Consider the following 17137-nt stretch of genomic DNA (forward strand, 5'->3'; position numbering starts at 1 on the left):
TGACAAGCTCTACAGCCTACCATAGCGGAGGCAGGAGGCGCTTTCATTGGACGGGCGCCGCGCTCCCTAGAAGCAGCGGGCTAGGTTGTGCCAGGGCGTATATGTCTGTGGAGAAGGCAGGGGTCGCAGCCGTCCGCGGGGCCGCTTGGCTGCCGCGATGGACGCAGGTGGGCTGTGGCGGAGCTGCCCCTTCTCTCCCTTCAGTGGTGCCACCGCCTGGACGGGGGCCCGAGGTGGCGGGTCGGGAGGGGAAGGCGGTTTCTTTTCCCTCAGAAGCGAGCGGTAACTTGTGTGTCGGCGCCCGGCCCGGCTGCCTGCCTGCTCCCTGCACTGCGGCCCTTCGAGGCCTGCAGCGTTGTTGTGGGGGCTCAGGGCCTCCGTTGGGGGAGCTTACCCTGGGAGCCGCGGCGGCCGCTGGTGGGCTGCGTGGGGGCTTTATCCTTTTGCCTGCAGCTGCCTTGGGCAGTGATCACCCAGCTGAAGCAAGGGGAGAGGGTCCAGGCTGACAGAAACCCCCTGGGGGCCCTGGCTGAGTGGTGGCAGGTGGAGAGCCTGGGCTCGTGTGCACCAGGCCTTTTGTCATTGGGAGGAAAGGCTGAGACACCAGTTCCAAAAAGCTGGAGACGTTTCTGCATCACTTTCTGGAAGAAACACTTGTCCCTGACTCTAGGAGAAGGTAGCGGCAAGTCAGGTAGTGTTGAGTCCACAGGAGAAACTATTTCAGATGTTCTGAGGTGCTTGGTGTGTTGTGCCTGCTTCTGACAGGCTCTTGCAATTTAGCTTTTTGGATCTGATTGTGTGTGTGCAACTCTTCACGCTGAGTTGAAAAAGTACTCTCCTCTGTCTTTCCTGGGCTATGTGTGGCAGTTTTGCAAGCACTGAGCATGCATCTGGAATGGCAGCTTCCTTGCTCCTGCTGTAGGTGGTTTGTCATTAGCTTGGTCATCACCATGCTTCTGGAAGCAGCATTTCTGGTTCTGCAGAACCCATGTTTCTTCAGAGTTTGGGGTGTGTCTGGTGGGTACATGCTATTTGAGGGAGTATACTATCTCAACACACTTTAAAAAAAAAAATCACCAAGGAGCTCTTTTTCTGCTTGCTTCTGTAACTAAGGTAAAGGCTAAAAGGCAGTCTTTCCATCAGTATGTTTGTTTGATACCTTGAGTAAAACCTTTTTATCCTTCCCATCCTGTCTTTTTATCATTTTTAAAAAGTGCTGAGCTGTTTCCTGTTTTTTAAAGGTGCTACCAGGATGATGTCCTGGGAACAAATTACAGGGCATAAACAATAGCTGCATAAGCTTTCTCTGTGCTCTGCTCACAAGGGATAGCAGCCTTCTTGTAGAGGTACTACTTGTAGGGATAAGATGACATGGTTGCTCTCTGTGGCTGCTTATCACCTTTTCTGAGAGTGCCAAGATAGCTTTTTGTGATAGAGATTTCTTTGTTGTTTGAGGGGGGGAAAAAAATCTTTTAGGACCTGGATTGATATTAGTTTCCTTCTAGCCTTCATGTAGTAGTCGCTCGTGTGCATAGATGAGTGCCATCTCATAGTGGTGAAAGTTTTCCTGTGCTGTGTGAGCTCCTCCTCTGTTCTGGGCATGTGAACATGTATGATGTATGTGGAGCAAATTCATTGATCCTGTGCCATGGGACTGCTATCTTTATTTTTGTCCTTGATGCAGGCACTGTTATAGTACAGTTGATAGCACCCTGACTTACTGTCTAGTGTGTCCTTGCACATTGTTGCATCCTAGTCTCTCATACCCGGGAAAAAAACACATTCCAGCAGATGAAATAACATACCCTGAGGGAGTGCATGTGTTTGCTTTCCCCTTTTGTTAGCTGCAAGGGAAGCAAACCTTGCTAAGAAGACAGTAGGACTGTCTTCAGGATTCACTCAGCTGAATCTCCTGTATGCAGAACAGTGTCGGTTTCTGGGCTGTAAAGGAATGAAAGCTCAAGAGCCTTCTCCAGCACTGTTTCTGGGATGGTCTGAGGATCTTAGTGGCAGACTTTGAACTGTTTGTTCTGGGCCTCCAAGAGAAAGTTGTTCTCCAGTTGACTAACTTTCTTCCTTGACTGTCATTTAACTGCTTGTTATTCCTTATTTAATCAGGTTTATCTTGTTTGAAGGGGCTTAGGGGAAAGAAAAGGTTTAATCTTTCTTCTACAAAGGCCAGAAATAAAGGCCTAAACTGTTCTACGGTTGCCTATTTTCTAAGTGTTTTTAAGTTATGAAATTTAATGCAAAAAGTTCAACTTCTTAACTTTTTTTATATATATTCTATATCTGATAGCTTTCCTTCTCTCTACTCTATCTTGATGGTATATCTCTGTCAGCTGACAGAGATGACTTTCTGCCCCATTTTTGATTCTTTTGGCAGTGTTAACTTGAGACTGAAAGACGGGGGGAAATGTCTCTAAGCTGTTTCTGGCACTGCTTGCAAAGTGTTACAGTGTAGAAGAGAGAAGCCTTGCCAAAGAGTGGGGGAAGCCCAAGAAGCATCTTGAGGGGGGTGGGGAAGGCATTACGAACCTTGTTTTTTTTTTTTTTTTTTCCTTTTTTTTCCTTTCAGTACGGTACTCCAAATCTTTACCTCAGTATTTCTTATTTTTAAAAAAATTCTACAAAAATCTAAGTTGTGCAGACAGACTGCAATCAGGATGATTTATGCCTGAGTGAACATCAGCTATTTTGCAGTGTAAACACAGAAATACAGCAAGTGATTTTTTTTTTTATCTGAGTCATCAAAGTTTTGACTGTTTGTTGTTATTATGTGTTAAGTTGATAGGAAACACAAATAGTTTTTGTTTTGGTAAAATAGGTAAAATTAGCATGGCCATTAAGGACTAATACTTACTCTAAGCTTACGTGTTTCCTTTAGCATGACATCTGCAATTTGACATCATACGTCAGAAAATTCGAACATCTACCCCACTACAACTGGCAGTCCTGCCATGTTTGCTCATGCAATAGTTTATTACAAACTAAGGTAATGTTTTTAGCTCAGCATTTTCATTGTACGACTTAAGAATATAAGAAAGGAGTTAAGATTTCACCCACTACACTGATTCCATTTCATCACTGTTAGGACAGCTTTTCTTGTTCTCTCACTCTGACAAGGTGATACTGACACAGCTTTTCAGTAACCTTGCGTGTGCTTATAGGCCGCCATGCATTCTTCTGTTTAGCAAACTCATATTAGAGGTCACTGATATTGAGGATGTCTGCTGTCAACACCATGAAATGTTGGTTCGTTGTGCTTCATCGAAGAGACAGCTTTATGCCTTTGTCTATTATCTTATAACTAGAAAGTTTTTTAAAAAAATATGAATAGGAGAACTGAGATATTCAGTCTTAGTGCTGATATTTATTTTACTTTTATCTGAATGTCTACATCAGAGTTTCTTAATATAGAGATTTTCTGAAGTGGCATGTGCAAAGCTTTCCTATCAGGGTGTTTTAAGGAGAAGGTGGGATGAGAAGCTGTTCCGGGATACTACAGCAGATCTTGTGCAAGGTGTGTGGATAGGGAGGCAAAGATCTAGCCTACCTTTGCATCATTCACAGCATGCTTGAGATTCCTGGAAAGAGAGTCTGCCTTTCTGAGAGTGATTTGCAGGATTTAAATGTTTGCCTTTTTAACTAAAAATCCACTGTGCATTGAAGGAAGTTGAGTCGTCATATTTGATGTGCACCTGGATTTTTCTGCCAAGGATGTTGCTCTACTTTCATAGGTGCTCAAAGGTCAGTATTTTAAATGCATTCAGGGCTTTTGGAAGGAGAAATTTTGGAGTGCTGTCTGAGAAATTTGCTCATCTCACCTGATTTTTGAAGCTGTTAGGAGAGTATCTTCAAATAGGATTTCTGCTTGGTAAATTTGCAATTTTATTTATTTTCAGACCCTCTGCCTCTGAGTTTAGGAGGAAACAAAAGCTGTATGTGAGCTGCAACCCCCTTTGTACTCTATCTGAACTATTCTGGTCCCACTTGCTAAAATATTTAGCTCTTCTGGACAGGCTGAGCCTGGACGACAGCACAATGGATGAAATTCTGAGAAAGTGTCAGAGCATATGAAGAGAGATGTTTGCAATGGGCAGCTTCAGCCTTGCATGAATTTAATGCTCCCATTATAACATTGTTAAAACTAACTAGGAGCAATCACTTGAAATGTCATCCTTGTCAATTTGAAATCTTAGCTCCTGTATTTTAACAACTGTGCTTTTTCAGATGGTGGCTAGTATTCTTTTTTTTTCTTTCTTTTTTAAAAAAGAAAACGCACACACTAGAAGCAACATATGTCTTAATATCTAATTGCATCTTTCAAATGTGAAGCAGAACCTAAGAAACACACCCTTTGCACAGAGCCAAGGTGTAGCCAACAGGACTGCATGCTGATGTAGAACATCCAGTTGAAGGAGTATGACTTTGGGATTCTCTTGCCAAAGGTGCAGTGTTGGGGCACTCTTTACATGCTCTGCATTCCCTGAATACCCAGCCGGTCCAGCAGGTGGCCTGAAGATCCATCAGGCCTGCTGACCCCTTGCTGTGGCAGCTTTGACTGATTGGGAAAGAATCCAGCAGCTCTTTTCTAGCATATCCCTTCCATGCATGAACCTGCCAGTTGCAAAGCATGTGTTTGTTCGGGATCTAGTGCTCTATGAAGAATGAAGTTGCAGAGGATGTGACATTTGAGGCTGTGAGGAAATGTTACTAGGAAAGGAAAGGGGGAATGATGAGTAGCTGAATAGTTTCTGTCTGTAGCATCCTTGTTTCAGTGGTTTTATTTGTGCTACTTGAGACTATTCAGACTGAGCATGATTCATGGCAAGTTTGAGAACTTACAAAATAAACTAGCCAATTTTTTTCATCTTTAAAACCTAATTGAGAACTTCATTTTTTTATGTTAAGATTATATCTAGTGACACACTAAATTTCCCCCCTCGCCCCCCCCAAAAAAACCCCATAACTATAGGTGTACTTTCAAGCTGTCAGAATCGGCCTATAATGTTTCATCCCGTAGGGAAGCATCTGAAACCTAAGGGAGAAAGTAGAAAGTGACCTGCACCTGAAAATATCCGCAAAAATCATAGCTTTTTTTTTTTTATTATTTATTTATTTTTTTTAATTCTCCTGGAAGAACATCACCAGCATTGAGTAAGAAAGAGACAAAGCAAGACAAACCATTAAGCAAAAACAGGCATACAAACTGTGGCTCATTGGAGATGCTTAAAGTTTGGCTATACAGTAAAAATGTTCTTAATTTAACTGCTAAAATGTTTTAGAGAGGAGAAGATTGCATTGCTTTGCTAGTGTTCTCTGTGCAAGCAGAATTGATTTGCTTAGCTTTTTGTTGAGAAGTTACCTGATGGGATGGAAATGTGTGGCCCATACAGTCTTAAATGTGGCTGAAGTAGAGTCTGTATTGAAGTAGTTCACACGGGGAATATGCTTGAAAATTTTTGTACTAGGGTTAAGGCCACAGTCTAATTAAAATTTGGATTTGTAAGCCTACTCTGTTTGTATCGCAAGGGTTCCTCCTCTAACAATAGTTGGTCTTAATGGTTGTGTCTTGCTGCTACTACTTAGTATTTTCTTTGACCTTTGGTATTAAAAAAAAATGGAAAAAAAAGATGGGGATAAGGAACTTGTGGGCATGTAGTCTGTTGCACTGTTCTAAATTCATGTCAGATTACCGCAGATTTAATTGAATTTGCTGTTAGAAGTATTTTCAATAGCCATTTTAACAGTTAGAGAGCAGTTTAGCTTAATTCTGCTTTAAATTTAATGTGTGATTTGTTTTTATAATGATGCTTATAGAATTAGTACCTTTACAAAGACGCTTTCAAAACAGTCTTTTTTTTTTTTTTTTTCCCCAAAGGCTTGGTTCCAGGGTTCCCAGACCACTTTAAAGCACCTTATAGACGAATGCAGACCTAACAGAGCATAGCATATCTAGCTATTTTTCCTCTATTTGTGCATTTTGCATGAAGGGCTAAGCTGCCCTGATTAGGGTTGTCTGGCAGTTCTGCTGAGTTGTTCTGTTATGGAATGGGCAATGCTGTGCCCTTGTGTAAGAAGAGGCAGATATATAGGCACTGAACAATGTCATGTTGTGAAAGGAAACAGTAAAATGGATACAAGGTGTGCCCATCACTTGTGAATTTATACATTTCAACACAGCTCTGTATTCCTCAGGTCTTACAGTGTGACATCTGTAAAGGACAGCTCTTCTCAGCTGCAGACTGTTTTCAGTATCAATGATGACTTGTGCTCAATTCAGTGCCTCACAAGAGGGATTGATTTTTAGAAGCAAGATTTGGTTTCCATGTTAATGTAGTCTGTGCTTTTCTTATTACACCACTGAAAGTTATGTCTTCTGGAAGAAGGATTTCAATCAGTTAGCTCCTTTGAAAAGAGGACCTAAACTCTAGGTCCAAAGTGCTGATGATCATTTTGGTGTGTACAATGATACCTATGCTGGGAAGCAGACAGCAGAATGCAGCTGCCAGCTAAAATCCTTAATGTTTTCTTTGACCTGCTCAGTTCCAGACTAGATGGAGTTTGGAGCTGACCCCGTCTGGAATTTACTGTAGACTAACTAGGTTTAAACCATGGATTTATCAGTTTTCTATCCCTTACTGACTTTATTGTTGCATTGTGAGTGATAAAGTTTCTTGCTAGCTCCTTGTCAGATCCTCTGCATGTAAGTTACTGGATCGTAGAACCACAGAATCATAGAATGGTAAGGTTGGAAGGGACCTCTGGATCACTGCAACTCTGACTGTAAGTTGTCCTTTATTGTCCTGTGTTCTCTGAGTGTGTGCGTGTTTAATGTGATTTTTAAGCAGCAAGGAAAAACTATGAAAAATATTTAATCTTGTCATTCTCTTTCTAGCTACTCTTACCTATGACACCCTCAGGTTTGAGTATGAAGACTTCCCTGAGACCAAAGAACCGGTTTGGATACTAGGCCGAAAATACAGTGTTTTTACAGGTATCTTAAATGACAATGTGACATTCTCTATTGCTCTAGAGGGCTTTGTTAATAGTGAATATTGTTTTCAGAGGAGCAAGGTGATTACTGACCTTGTAAGTACAAAGTAGAGTCTGCTGGTTTGCAGAGCATGCAGACTTTAACAGCCATGTTTCTTCCTGCCTGGCCATTTCTGTGAACTCTAGGATATTTTTCTGCAGAAAACTACCATTTGTTTTCTATTAAGACTTGCAGCATGAGGCTAGGATAATTTGAGAAGGGGAAAATCTCAAAGGAGAGGCAAGGAAATGGCTTACTACTTCAAAACTGACCGTGGTGCCCTTTGGTTAGTTGTGGCCTTGTGGAGAAAGTTTCTTTTGCACTTGTTTCTCAGCCAGATTTTGCTTTTTTGGACAAATAGACTGAGTGAGGAGCGGAACATTACTGTCATAGGTGAAGGTGGGGAGCAGAGGGTTTTAGATATGTCTAGCGCTATCCTTATATGAGCATCTTTTGATTTTTGAAAAATTTTTAGACAAAGAAGAGATCCTTTTGGATGTGACGTCTCGACTTTGGTTCACCTACAGAAAGAACTTTCCTGCCATTGGTAAGTGTTGTAGACAACTCCTGGAAATATGTGCTGGCCTCCTGGTAATATTCTGTCCCACAAGGAGATTTCCAGTGGCTTCATTTGGAGTAGAGTGTTTGCATATTGGAAGTGAACACGAGCTGTGGAAACAAAGAATGAACAGCACATTTTAGAAAAGCTAATTTCAAGAGGAGATTTTAAAGTCTCTTTGACAACTACGCTTTATGTCACTTCCTAACAATGAAGTAATGTTTCCACAGAAGCTCCGTCAGAAGGTAAAAGTTTGTTTCTGACTTCTGATTGACTTTTTTTTTTAACCTCTTGAGAAATAAGGATCTGTCAGCCTTATCAATGGCCATTCTTTAAGCCTATTTCATGATTTACAGAATAATCCCATGTGACTTAAGAAGTGGCTGGTAATAAAAACAAAAATGGGTTCAAAGATGATGCAATAACTTGAATATTTGTGTTTTGACCGGGGGGCTGGGGGGGTGGAATGGGGACACAATACACACCATTGAACACTGTGGGCATTACCAAAATGATCATCTATTCCACTGCAAAACAGCTTTTGTGTGAATTTTAATGGTAATATAGGATTCAAGAGAGAATCCGATACTGACAATTTTGCAGAAAACCTTTTTGAAACAAATTACTTAACTGGATCAGTTACTGGAAGGATTTTATCTGTACTTGATAAAAACTCATATTAGTCCCCTCAAGCATGACACTAATGCATTTCCCATTCTGGAAATCTGAAATACACTTGATAGAGTAGACTTTTTTATTCATTTGATACCTCAGGGAGAACAAGAATTCTGATATAATAGTAATTTTAGGAAGGACACAAGAATGAGTGCGGGAAGCCTGCTGGAAATCTCCTTTCCTTGAGCAACAAGGGGGAAAAAATGCACTTTTAGTGCTAACAAAGTCCTACATAAGTCTGAAGAGGAAAGTTGTTTAATTATGATCTTTCTTTGACTTGATGTGACTTAAAGAGATATAAGCTAGAAATATAATACAGAAGTTACTGTCTTAAGGCATCTGCTCTAAACTGAGGAGGATTTTTTTTATAACTGAAATGGGTGCTACTCACAGAGACTAGTAATAGGAGGAGCATTTCCTGGTGAACTCAAAGGCAGGCTTCTGCTCACTATTCCTTAAGACATTTCTGCTATTTAAAAAAGCAAAAACCACCCCCACCACCCCACCCCAAATCCTGCATAGTCTCTTCTGCAGTGTGCTTTTGTGTACCGAATGGAAGGGCTATCAGAATAGATCTGAAAGTCTGTGAATGGGGTTCCATGCACCTTCAAGTGTCCCCACTATCAATGTCATCCCCTTCTGTCAGTGGGGAAGTGGGTTAGATTAGATTTGGAAAAGAGACTTCTTGATAGTTGTTCTGTCTTGTTCTGTTCTTTTAATCCTGGAAAACACTTAGCTAGTAAGTTTGAAACATCTATTTGATGCTGTTTAATGGCATTAAAAGTTGTGTCTGTGAGCCATTAGTTATGGATGCATGTTTGATATTAACAGGTTAGCATGCATCCACAGGTTGCGGTTTTTTTTAGATGCCTTTCCTTAGAAGTTATCCAGTATCTTCAGGACTCATGGATTAAAAAAAAAAAAAAAAAGAATTTTTATATGTTAAGCAGCAAAGGAAGGTTCTTAGGTTCTTAAGTTTCTGCAAATCAATAAAGATTGGAAGTCACTAGTCCCATGATGTTTACTAAAGTGATCTTAATTTTCACGTGCAATAGTACATCTAGGCTATTCCTATTCTACAAGACTCTTAAAGTGGACCAAACTCTCTCTTTGAATGTTAGACTCTAGAATTAAAGAATTTTATCCACTCTTGATCATAACTTCACATGTAAAAGTGATGATTCATCAAAGAAAATGTCTTTTGTCTCCAGAAAGTATGGGTAGTGTAGTGAGCTGCTCCTGATTTTTATAGATGCCAGCTTCATCAAATCCATGTTTCCTCCCTCAATTTAGTGTCACTTCTGAACCTGTGTCTGTCACGATCTTGCACTTTATTGGGAGCAGAACTTTTCAAGTGGAATCCATCTCTTTTTAGTTCTTCCTGCAGGCCTACTGCAGTTACCCACAAGAAGTGAGTTATTAAAGGGAAAAATTCCCCTGAGCTATTTCCTTGTTATAGTATAAGCTATAATTTGTTCATAGCACAGTAACTTTTTACTTTTTCAGTCTTCTCACAGCACTCTTTTTTCTTTTCTGTCAACTACTCTGTGTCCCACTGAAATATCCCGCTCTAATCACTCTATCTTCTCACCAAAAAAAAGCTTGTAAGCCCTTGAGAGAGCAAGGGGAATGGCTTGTATTCATTTTGTATTCACTAAAACATTAGCAGTTTTAGTGTATATTATAGATGACTGGCAAAACTATAGAAGATATCTGTTGATCAAATAGAAGTTGATGAAATAGTTCTTCTGGGGTATTTTCTCTCCCTGTGCTCTTCATATGGAATGGTTAGTTAGAATCAAAAGGAGGAGAAAGCAGCTTTACAAGGAGGCTCCCTCTACTAGCTGTGCTAAGGCACAGCTGACTGTGTACTTCTAAAACAGCTTGCTAGCTGTGGTCATCTAAACTTTTTGTCTGTGAAGCTTTTAATAATAGCCATAGCTTCAGAGGAGAAACAGCAGTTTCCTTTAGAAGTTCTGTCGTGGAAACAGTTTCAACTTAGACCTTTGTCTCAGATTTTTCAATGTGAATTAATATCCAGCTTATATTCTAATACTATGTTTGTTGAGTATGGGTTTCTTGTTTAGGGTGTTTTTTTTTTTGACTTAATTCTATGCTGTTTACTTTGGAATCTCATCTAGTCATCAGCTGCTTATGATGTGGGAATTCCTCATGATTGATGTTATTTTTCATGGTGAACTGCCTACTCAGGATGAGCATTAGAAGAAACGGTCTATAACAAACGCTTCTGTTTAGAAACATGTCTCTGAATTGGGTTGGAAATCTGAAACTAGTTTTGAGGACTGCTATGCTTGTGAGGAATTCAGCTGTATTTCTAGCTGAGTTGCTTGGATTTCCTTTTGAAGTTTTTTTTTTTTCCTCACCTTTGAGTTAATGTTAGGGAGGGTGTTTTGTTTTTGTTGTGTTTTTGAGGAATGTCACTAAGTTGGTCATTTCTAACTATACTTTTATTCCTTAGCTTTAGATGTGTGAGCTATCTTAGGCCTAATTCCTAGCTTCATATCTTGGATGAACCAGCTAGCTTTGCAGGCTTACAGTGCTTTCATTTTCTCTCCCGCTTAGTACTGTTGTTCAGTTCTTTATATATTTGTTTTCTCTTCCTCTTTTGATTACAGGAGGAACTGGTCCTACATCTGACACTGGCTGGGGCTGTATGTTGCGGTGTGGCCAGATGATCTTCGCTCAGGCCTTGGTCTGCAGGCATTTGGGCAGAGGTAAACTGGTGCACAGTCCGTATTGACTTCCAAAGCAGTGTGCTCCAAGAAGTACAATGCTTGTAAGGAGAGCAGATAACAAGGGCATAATAAGGAATTGCCAAGGACACAGTTGGGAATTGCTGGGGGGTCTGTAACTTTTTCCTGAGTATTCCCAGATTCAGGGCTATTGAAGTCTACTAAAAACTCTCCAGTAGTTTCCCCTCACCCCCACTATCTGTTATTCCACATAGATAGAGTTTTACACGGGAGGATGGAAAAAGGAAGAAATGTATTTGCTCTAGCTCTTCTCCTTAAATTCTTCTTTGCCTGCGGAACTGTTTATTTTCTTTCAATAATGAGATACTCAAATATGAATCATATCATAATAAGGGGAAAACACCACCTTAGTATTTCAACTTACGGCTACAGCAGTCTGGCATACCTGCTGCTAACTGTCAGATATTTTCAGAATGTCTTCATATTTTGGCAAAGGTTTGTCCAAGCCTGCAGATAGACAGCCCTGTGACATAGTAGCTAAATCCATTGAAGAGTTAAGCAAGCAAGTACCAAATTTTATTATTATTATATATACACCTGAAGTTTAAAAAACCTTCTCAAATCAACTTGGTAATTAACTCCTGTTTACAGTTCAGTTTTTAACCTTCTGTGAAGAAGTCCTCATTTGCTGAGCATAATTTCTTCTACCTGAATACTTCTGTTCTAAAGCTTTATTTGTGCGTGATCTTTAAGCAGCTATATCAGGTATTTTGTCATAGTCATTGATGATCTTTGAATTTGTGGAAGGTGATGTTTTGTAAGGAAGTCACCTGATTTTCCACAGAATATGTAGTTCGTGCCTGTCCTTGAGAAATTCTAATCCTATTTCCTGACTGTGGGATAGAGGTGGAATTGGTATGTTCTGGTTTTCTCTTTTTATGGGTGGTATTCCTTTACTCTGGCTGTGAAAAGGTTTGGTTTTCTATTAAAATTCATTCTGCAGTGTTGAAAATACTTCAGATGCCTAGCAGCAAGATGGTGACATGAAAATCTTATCAGGGGTTGATGAACAGAGAAGAGCTTGTTGTAGCTGGCAGTCTCTAGTTACTAATAAATAACCTGTTTTGTTTCACCTAACCCCTTGCCTGCCCTAGACTGGAGGTGGATAAAAGGGAAGAGGCAGATGGATAATTACTTCAGCGTACTTAATGCCTTCATCGACAAAAAAGATAGCTATTACTCCATTCATCAGATAGGTAAGATGCTAAAGAGTTTGTGGGATATTCTGCCTGGATTTCCCATGACTGTAGAACATCACTCCATGCCTATTTTAACAGCTTAGCCCAAAAAACCTAGCAGGTCAGCTAGTATATGATATCATACTACTTGTTTTCTGGCTTGATCTAGAACTGCCACTTTGTATTACAGGTTAGGATAGATGTTCTTGTTGACTCCGTGAAGACCTTTATGTTTGTCCAATGCTTTAGGCTGTGTTCAGCATCACTTTCCTTGCCTTAGTTAACTAAGATAAGGGAAACAGATACAGATGATGATGTTTCTAATATTTGTAATGTGAAATGATTACTGGATGAAGAAATTCTCACAAGTAGCAAGTGAATTAAGAAAGGGTCTCATTTAACACAAACTTCTCTGGTAAATAAGAGAAAGAACCAGCCTTCTCCAGTTTTTCCTGTAGGTGTTAAGGTAATTACAGTTTCAGTGAGTAAGTGGTTATGGGGGTACTCCTGGAAATCAAACGCTCTAAGTAAAATTTCTTTGAGGTAATACTGCTTTTTGGACTTCTGTATCACGGTCTCTTTAGGGAAGGGTTTGCTTTACAATTCCTGAGGATTTGTGTCTGTCTCCCATCTCTTTTTGAGTAGATAAATTATTCTATGATTCTAAGCTTCAGAAAGGATGATTGGGTTTAAGTTAGAGTTCTGTAGAGCACCACCCTCTTAAAAAAGCATTAACTTCAAAGCTGTGCTGCTCGAGGCCTTGTCCAGTCTTGTAGCTTTTTAGTTGACTGTTTTTGTAAGTTGTATGAATTTCTATGCTAAGCTACCTCATGAAAGGGTAGATTCTGTTGACCCAAAATGTTTCTGAATGATGTTTCATCCCTATTAAATACAAATTCTCATAACCACATTGAGAAGGGGCACAGTGAAGATGAAATTATTTGCTAAACTATTTTGGTTTTTTTTCTTGTAATGCAGCCCAGATGGGAGTTGGAGAGGGGAAATCCATAGGCCAATGGTATGGACCAAACACAGTAGCACAAGTCCTCAAGTAAGTGCTGAGTTTTTCCTTTCCTTTTGAGCAAAGCAGTGGAGTCATTCGGTTTGTAATACCTCCTGGCCTGAAGGCTTCTGCCCATTGAAAGAAGCATAATGTGGCCTGTGTTAGCAGGCAGCCTTCTTGACCTTATCAACCTGGTTGGGCAGGAACTTTAAAAAGAGCCTTTCTGTTACTCACATACTGGCAGGATATGAGAGAAAACTGAGTTCAAGGTGAAGATTTCAACCTCTCTCTCTGCACCCCACAAATCATGTGCTTGCTGCCAGAACTGAATGCAACACTTCTTGCATCAGACCGGAAGCAACTATCAAAGTAGATGATCATCGTCATTTGGATCTGTGCTAGCATCTGAGAGTTGCCTCTGCTGACCTCACAACAATGTCTCATCATCAAAGGGCTGCTGACAGGCCATCAAGCGTTAAATGCATGAGCATAAGACAGCGTAAATACTTGCTGCCTGGCTTCTCTGGTGGTAGGCAGAGGATCAGTGCTGTCCTGGAGCATGAACTGGGACATAGTAAAACCAGCCATATTTGGCCACTGCTGTCTTCTTGGAAACACTCTTCCTCCTGTCATTATGCTTTATGCTAGCTTCTTTCATTAGATGAGCTGGGAGCTCCCTGATACAGACTGTGATTGCCAAAAAACCGATCTCCCAGTTCAGGTGTATACTGCAGAGTCTGCTTTAGGCCATCGGGAGATATTTGGGATACAATGATTTCCACCCCGCCCCTGGTACGCTCGCTGATTTTTCTGGCAAGCATAAGTTATGGGACTTTAAGTTAGAGGTTTTTATCTGAGCTATTTTATTTAATAGCTGCTGAGAGACACATTCACAGATGTGATCCCATTTGCAGCCTATTTATATTTCTAGCCCTTTTAACTAGTGCCAATGAATTCTACAACTACATTATATGTGTGAAAACATACTTTACAGCATAATTGATGAAAAATCAGTCTCTCGAATTGATTTTCTCCTCTTTGGTACAACACCATTCTTGTGTATTGTAATGAGTCTTTGAGTCTTTACTTTTTCTTTTTTTAAAAAAAACTTTTCCTCTAGAAAACTTGCCGCTTTTGATACGTGGAGTTCACTGGCAGTGCATGTAGCCATGGACAACACTGTAGTGATGGAAGAAATTAGTAAGTATCACACAGAGGTAAAATGTGATGGGTTTTGTGACAGGAAGAAGCCAAGGAAGAACTGGGAAGCATATAGTAATAGAGCACAACAAACTTGAAGTGAACATCCTGTCTTAAAGCTGTGTGTGACTGTATGCTGAAACCAAGTGAGAATTGCTGTTCTAGGGCAGGGAACCCTCTTTGTTTTTTGCTTTGTCTGATAAAGCCTCTGACTTGATGTTGTGGCCTCTGAATCTGAAGAGAAGGCCTGCTGACCTTCAGACAATTGTTGGGAGCTACCTGAGAGGTAGTGCTAAACCTGGTTTTGGCTACATGTAGCAAGCAGTAAATGGCTGCTTCCTCTCTCTTTCAGTGGGGTAGAAACAGCTCTGCCATTAGGCAGAATAAGAAAGCAGAAACAGATCTCTGAAAATGAGCAAAATTGACCTCTTTCCCCCTGCTCACCCCCCCCCCCCCAAAAAAAAAAAGAAAGATTAAGGGAAGCTGTCTCCAGAGAAATCTTAAGGAGTGGTTACTCTTTTCTAGTTCCTCCTGACAGTAGGATGACTCTGGAGGCTAATAATAAGCTGTGGAACCTGTTCATACCTAGTGTGCTTGCTCAGGCTTCAGTGCCCAGGCGGCCAAAGCCAAATAGCTGAATCACTGGTTGCTGCAGTCCTGCATTGTCCTGGCCCCACCATCCTCCCACTGTCTTGCTCTAGTGCTTGTGAGACTGTAACTCATGAGGCACTTACCCAGCACAAAACATTCAATACTGTGCTGAAATGACACACAAAACAGACCAATAAGTACAGTACCCAGTGCAAAATTAACGGTGGGATCACAGCAAATGGCAGTTAGATTGGCTTAGGCTGCCATGGAGCTGAAACGGGCAAGATAGTTTTTCCTTACAGTGCAGGGTTGTCATTTTTCAAAGTTGCATTTCTTACTGGTTAGTGTCAGTGGAAAGGTCAAGAAATGCAAGATCTGATTGAGCAGAAGTGCATGTCTAACCTTAATTACTAGTAGTCATGTGCTGATGTTCTTGGCTTAAGTAAGGGCCAACATTAAGACAGGAACTGCGTTTATTTCACCTTCAGCCTGAAAAAAACCTACTTCTAAACTGAGGCAGGCTGGCTGCAAGGCCTGGGTATGCTGCAGTCTCTTGTCTGTGTGGCTTGTGTTGACCACTGACAACAGTTCAAGTAACATTTCTATAGAGCTTGTAATGTGGGGGTGGGTTGGTTGGTTTGTTTGTCTCAAATGTGAATCACGGTGTACCGTTTTCTAGGACTTAAAAGTGACTGTGTTAATGTGTCTGTATGTGTGTGCTTATGTATGTTATGCTTCACTGTCCACAGATGTTTAGGGCATTCAGAAGTTAATGCTGTATTCTACATTTATTAAATTCAGTTTCTAATACTGTAGTGGGCAGCTGTTCATCCCAAGATGAATAGGAAGTGCCTTTGGCTACTGCAGTGGAAAAACATCCATTTATTTATCCCTTCAGAGTCAGTCCTCTGTATCAGAAAGGTGATTTTAGTGCAGATTGGGGGGATCCAGTGCATCAGAAAGGTGGAGAGAAACCAAGAGAGTAAACTCAGTAGCTGACCAAAGCAGTAGCAGGGAGGATGCTGTATCAACTCTTTGGAATGTGTTTGCACTTAACTGCTTGAATCCAGGATATTGCTGGGAAGCTTTAGATAGGTTCCACTGTGCTGTGGGACAATATCGCTGCCAAACGTACAAAAGAAGCATGATGGATTTAATCTGTGCTGTGCTCCCTACTGCTTAAACTAGGGTTAAATATGTTCGTATCACAATGCAGGATTACTAGGTAGTTTGCCTGATGAAGAAACCTGCAGTTGTCATTGCACTAACCCTGTGGTGACAGCCCCAGATTGGCAGCTGTATTGGGCCCAGCTGATCATCAGAACAGGTGGGCAGCTACAACAAATAAACCAGGATCTTTACCATTTTAATGTGATAATTCACTACAAATCATGCCTGTTCAAGTTTTCTCAGGACCTCTGGCAGCTATAGTATATGTGTGTGTATATAATAGAGATATCTATAGATGTATCTATCTATATATAGATCCATATAGATGCCATGTAGACACACACACGCTCTCTCACCTAAAGAGAAAATATACGGAGCAGTTACAAATTGTTCAGTGCAGGTTGTCTCATACTAATTTGGACATCTGTTGCACCACAAACAGCTGTGAGAACAGTGCTATGACTTTTTAAAGATAAGAAGCTGAGAAGGCCTTAAGCTCATTGTTAGAGGACTGGTTACAGCAAGAATACTTTTATGTCTGTTCCATCATCTTTAAAAATAACAGATACTTTGCAGAGAAAAAACACTCAATTAGAAAGCAATGCTGTACAGCCAGCTAGAGTGTACCTCCTGAGAGTGATTCCTGAGACTTTACCTTGAAGTCTTTCTTTTTCCCTTTTCTCTCTCTCTCTCTTTTTTCTTTTTCTTTTCTTTTTTTTTTTTTTTAACCTAGGGTGTAGCATTCCCTCCTTAATGAGCTAGGATTCAGACCTTTAGTAGTTGGCAAACACCTTGTTGAAATTGCTGGTAACGAAGGTGCTTGCTTACATTGTCCTGTCTGCTAGGGTGTCATGGCATTCAGCTCGGGCAAGGAATAAATCAGATGAGTCTCTGGCACCTTATCTACTTGGCTTGGCTTCATAGTTAAAATGCTGTGGGTTCTTTTTT

General features: G+C 40.6%; 1 protein-coding gene across 2 annotated transcripts in view; it reads left to right on the forward strand.

Moving 5' to 3' along the window:
- Positions 1-77: 77 nt before the first annotated feature.
- ATG4B (autophagy related 4B cysteine peptidase) overlaps positions 78-17137 on the forward strand; it is a 26350-nt gene continuing 9290 nt past the window's right edge. The window contains exons 1-7 of one of the 2 annotated variants that reach the window (XM_085311956.1): positions 78-167; positions 6902-7000; positions 7515-7586; positions 10910-11008; positions 12142-12243; positions 13204-13276; positions 14349-14428. In XM_085311956.1, coding sequence (XP_085168082.1) covers positions 158-167; positions 6902-7000; positions 7515-7586; positions 10910-11008; positions 12142-12243; positions 13204-13276; positions 14349-14428 — 535 coding nt within the window. In that variant the 5' untranslated portion in view covers positions 78-157. The other variant, XM_085311955.1, reaches the window with a different exon arrangement.

The sequence above is a fragment of the Rhea americana genome, unplaced genomic scaffold (assembly GCF_003343005.1).
Source record: "Rhea americana isolate MKP2758 unplaced genomic scaffold, rheAme1 scaffold_352, whole genome shotgun sequence".
NCBI classification, from domain to species: Eukaryota; Metazoa; Chordata; class Aves; order Rheiformes; family Rheidae; genus Rhea; species Rhea americana.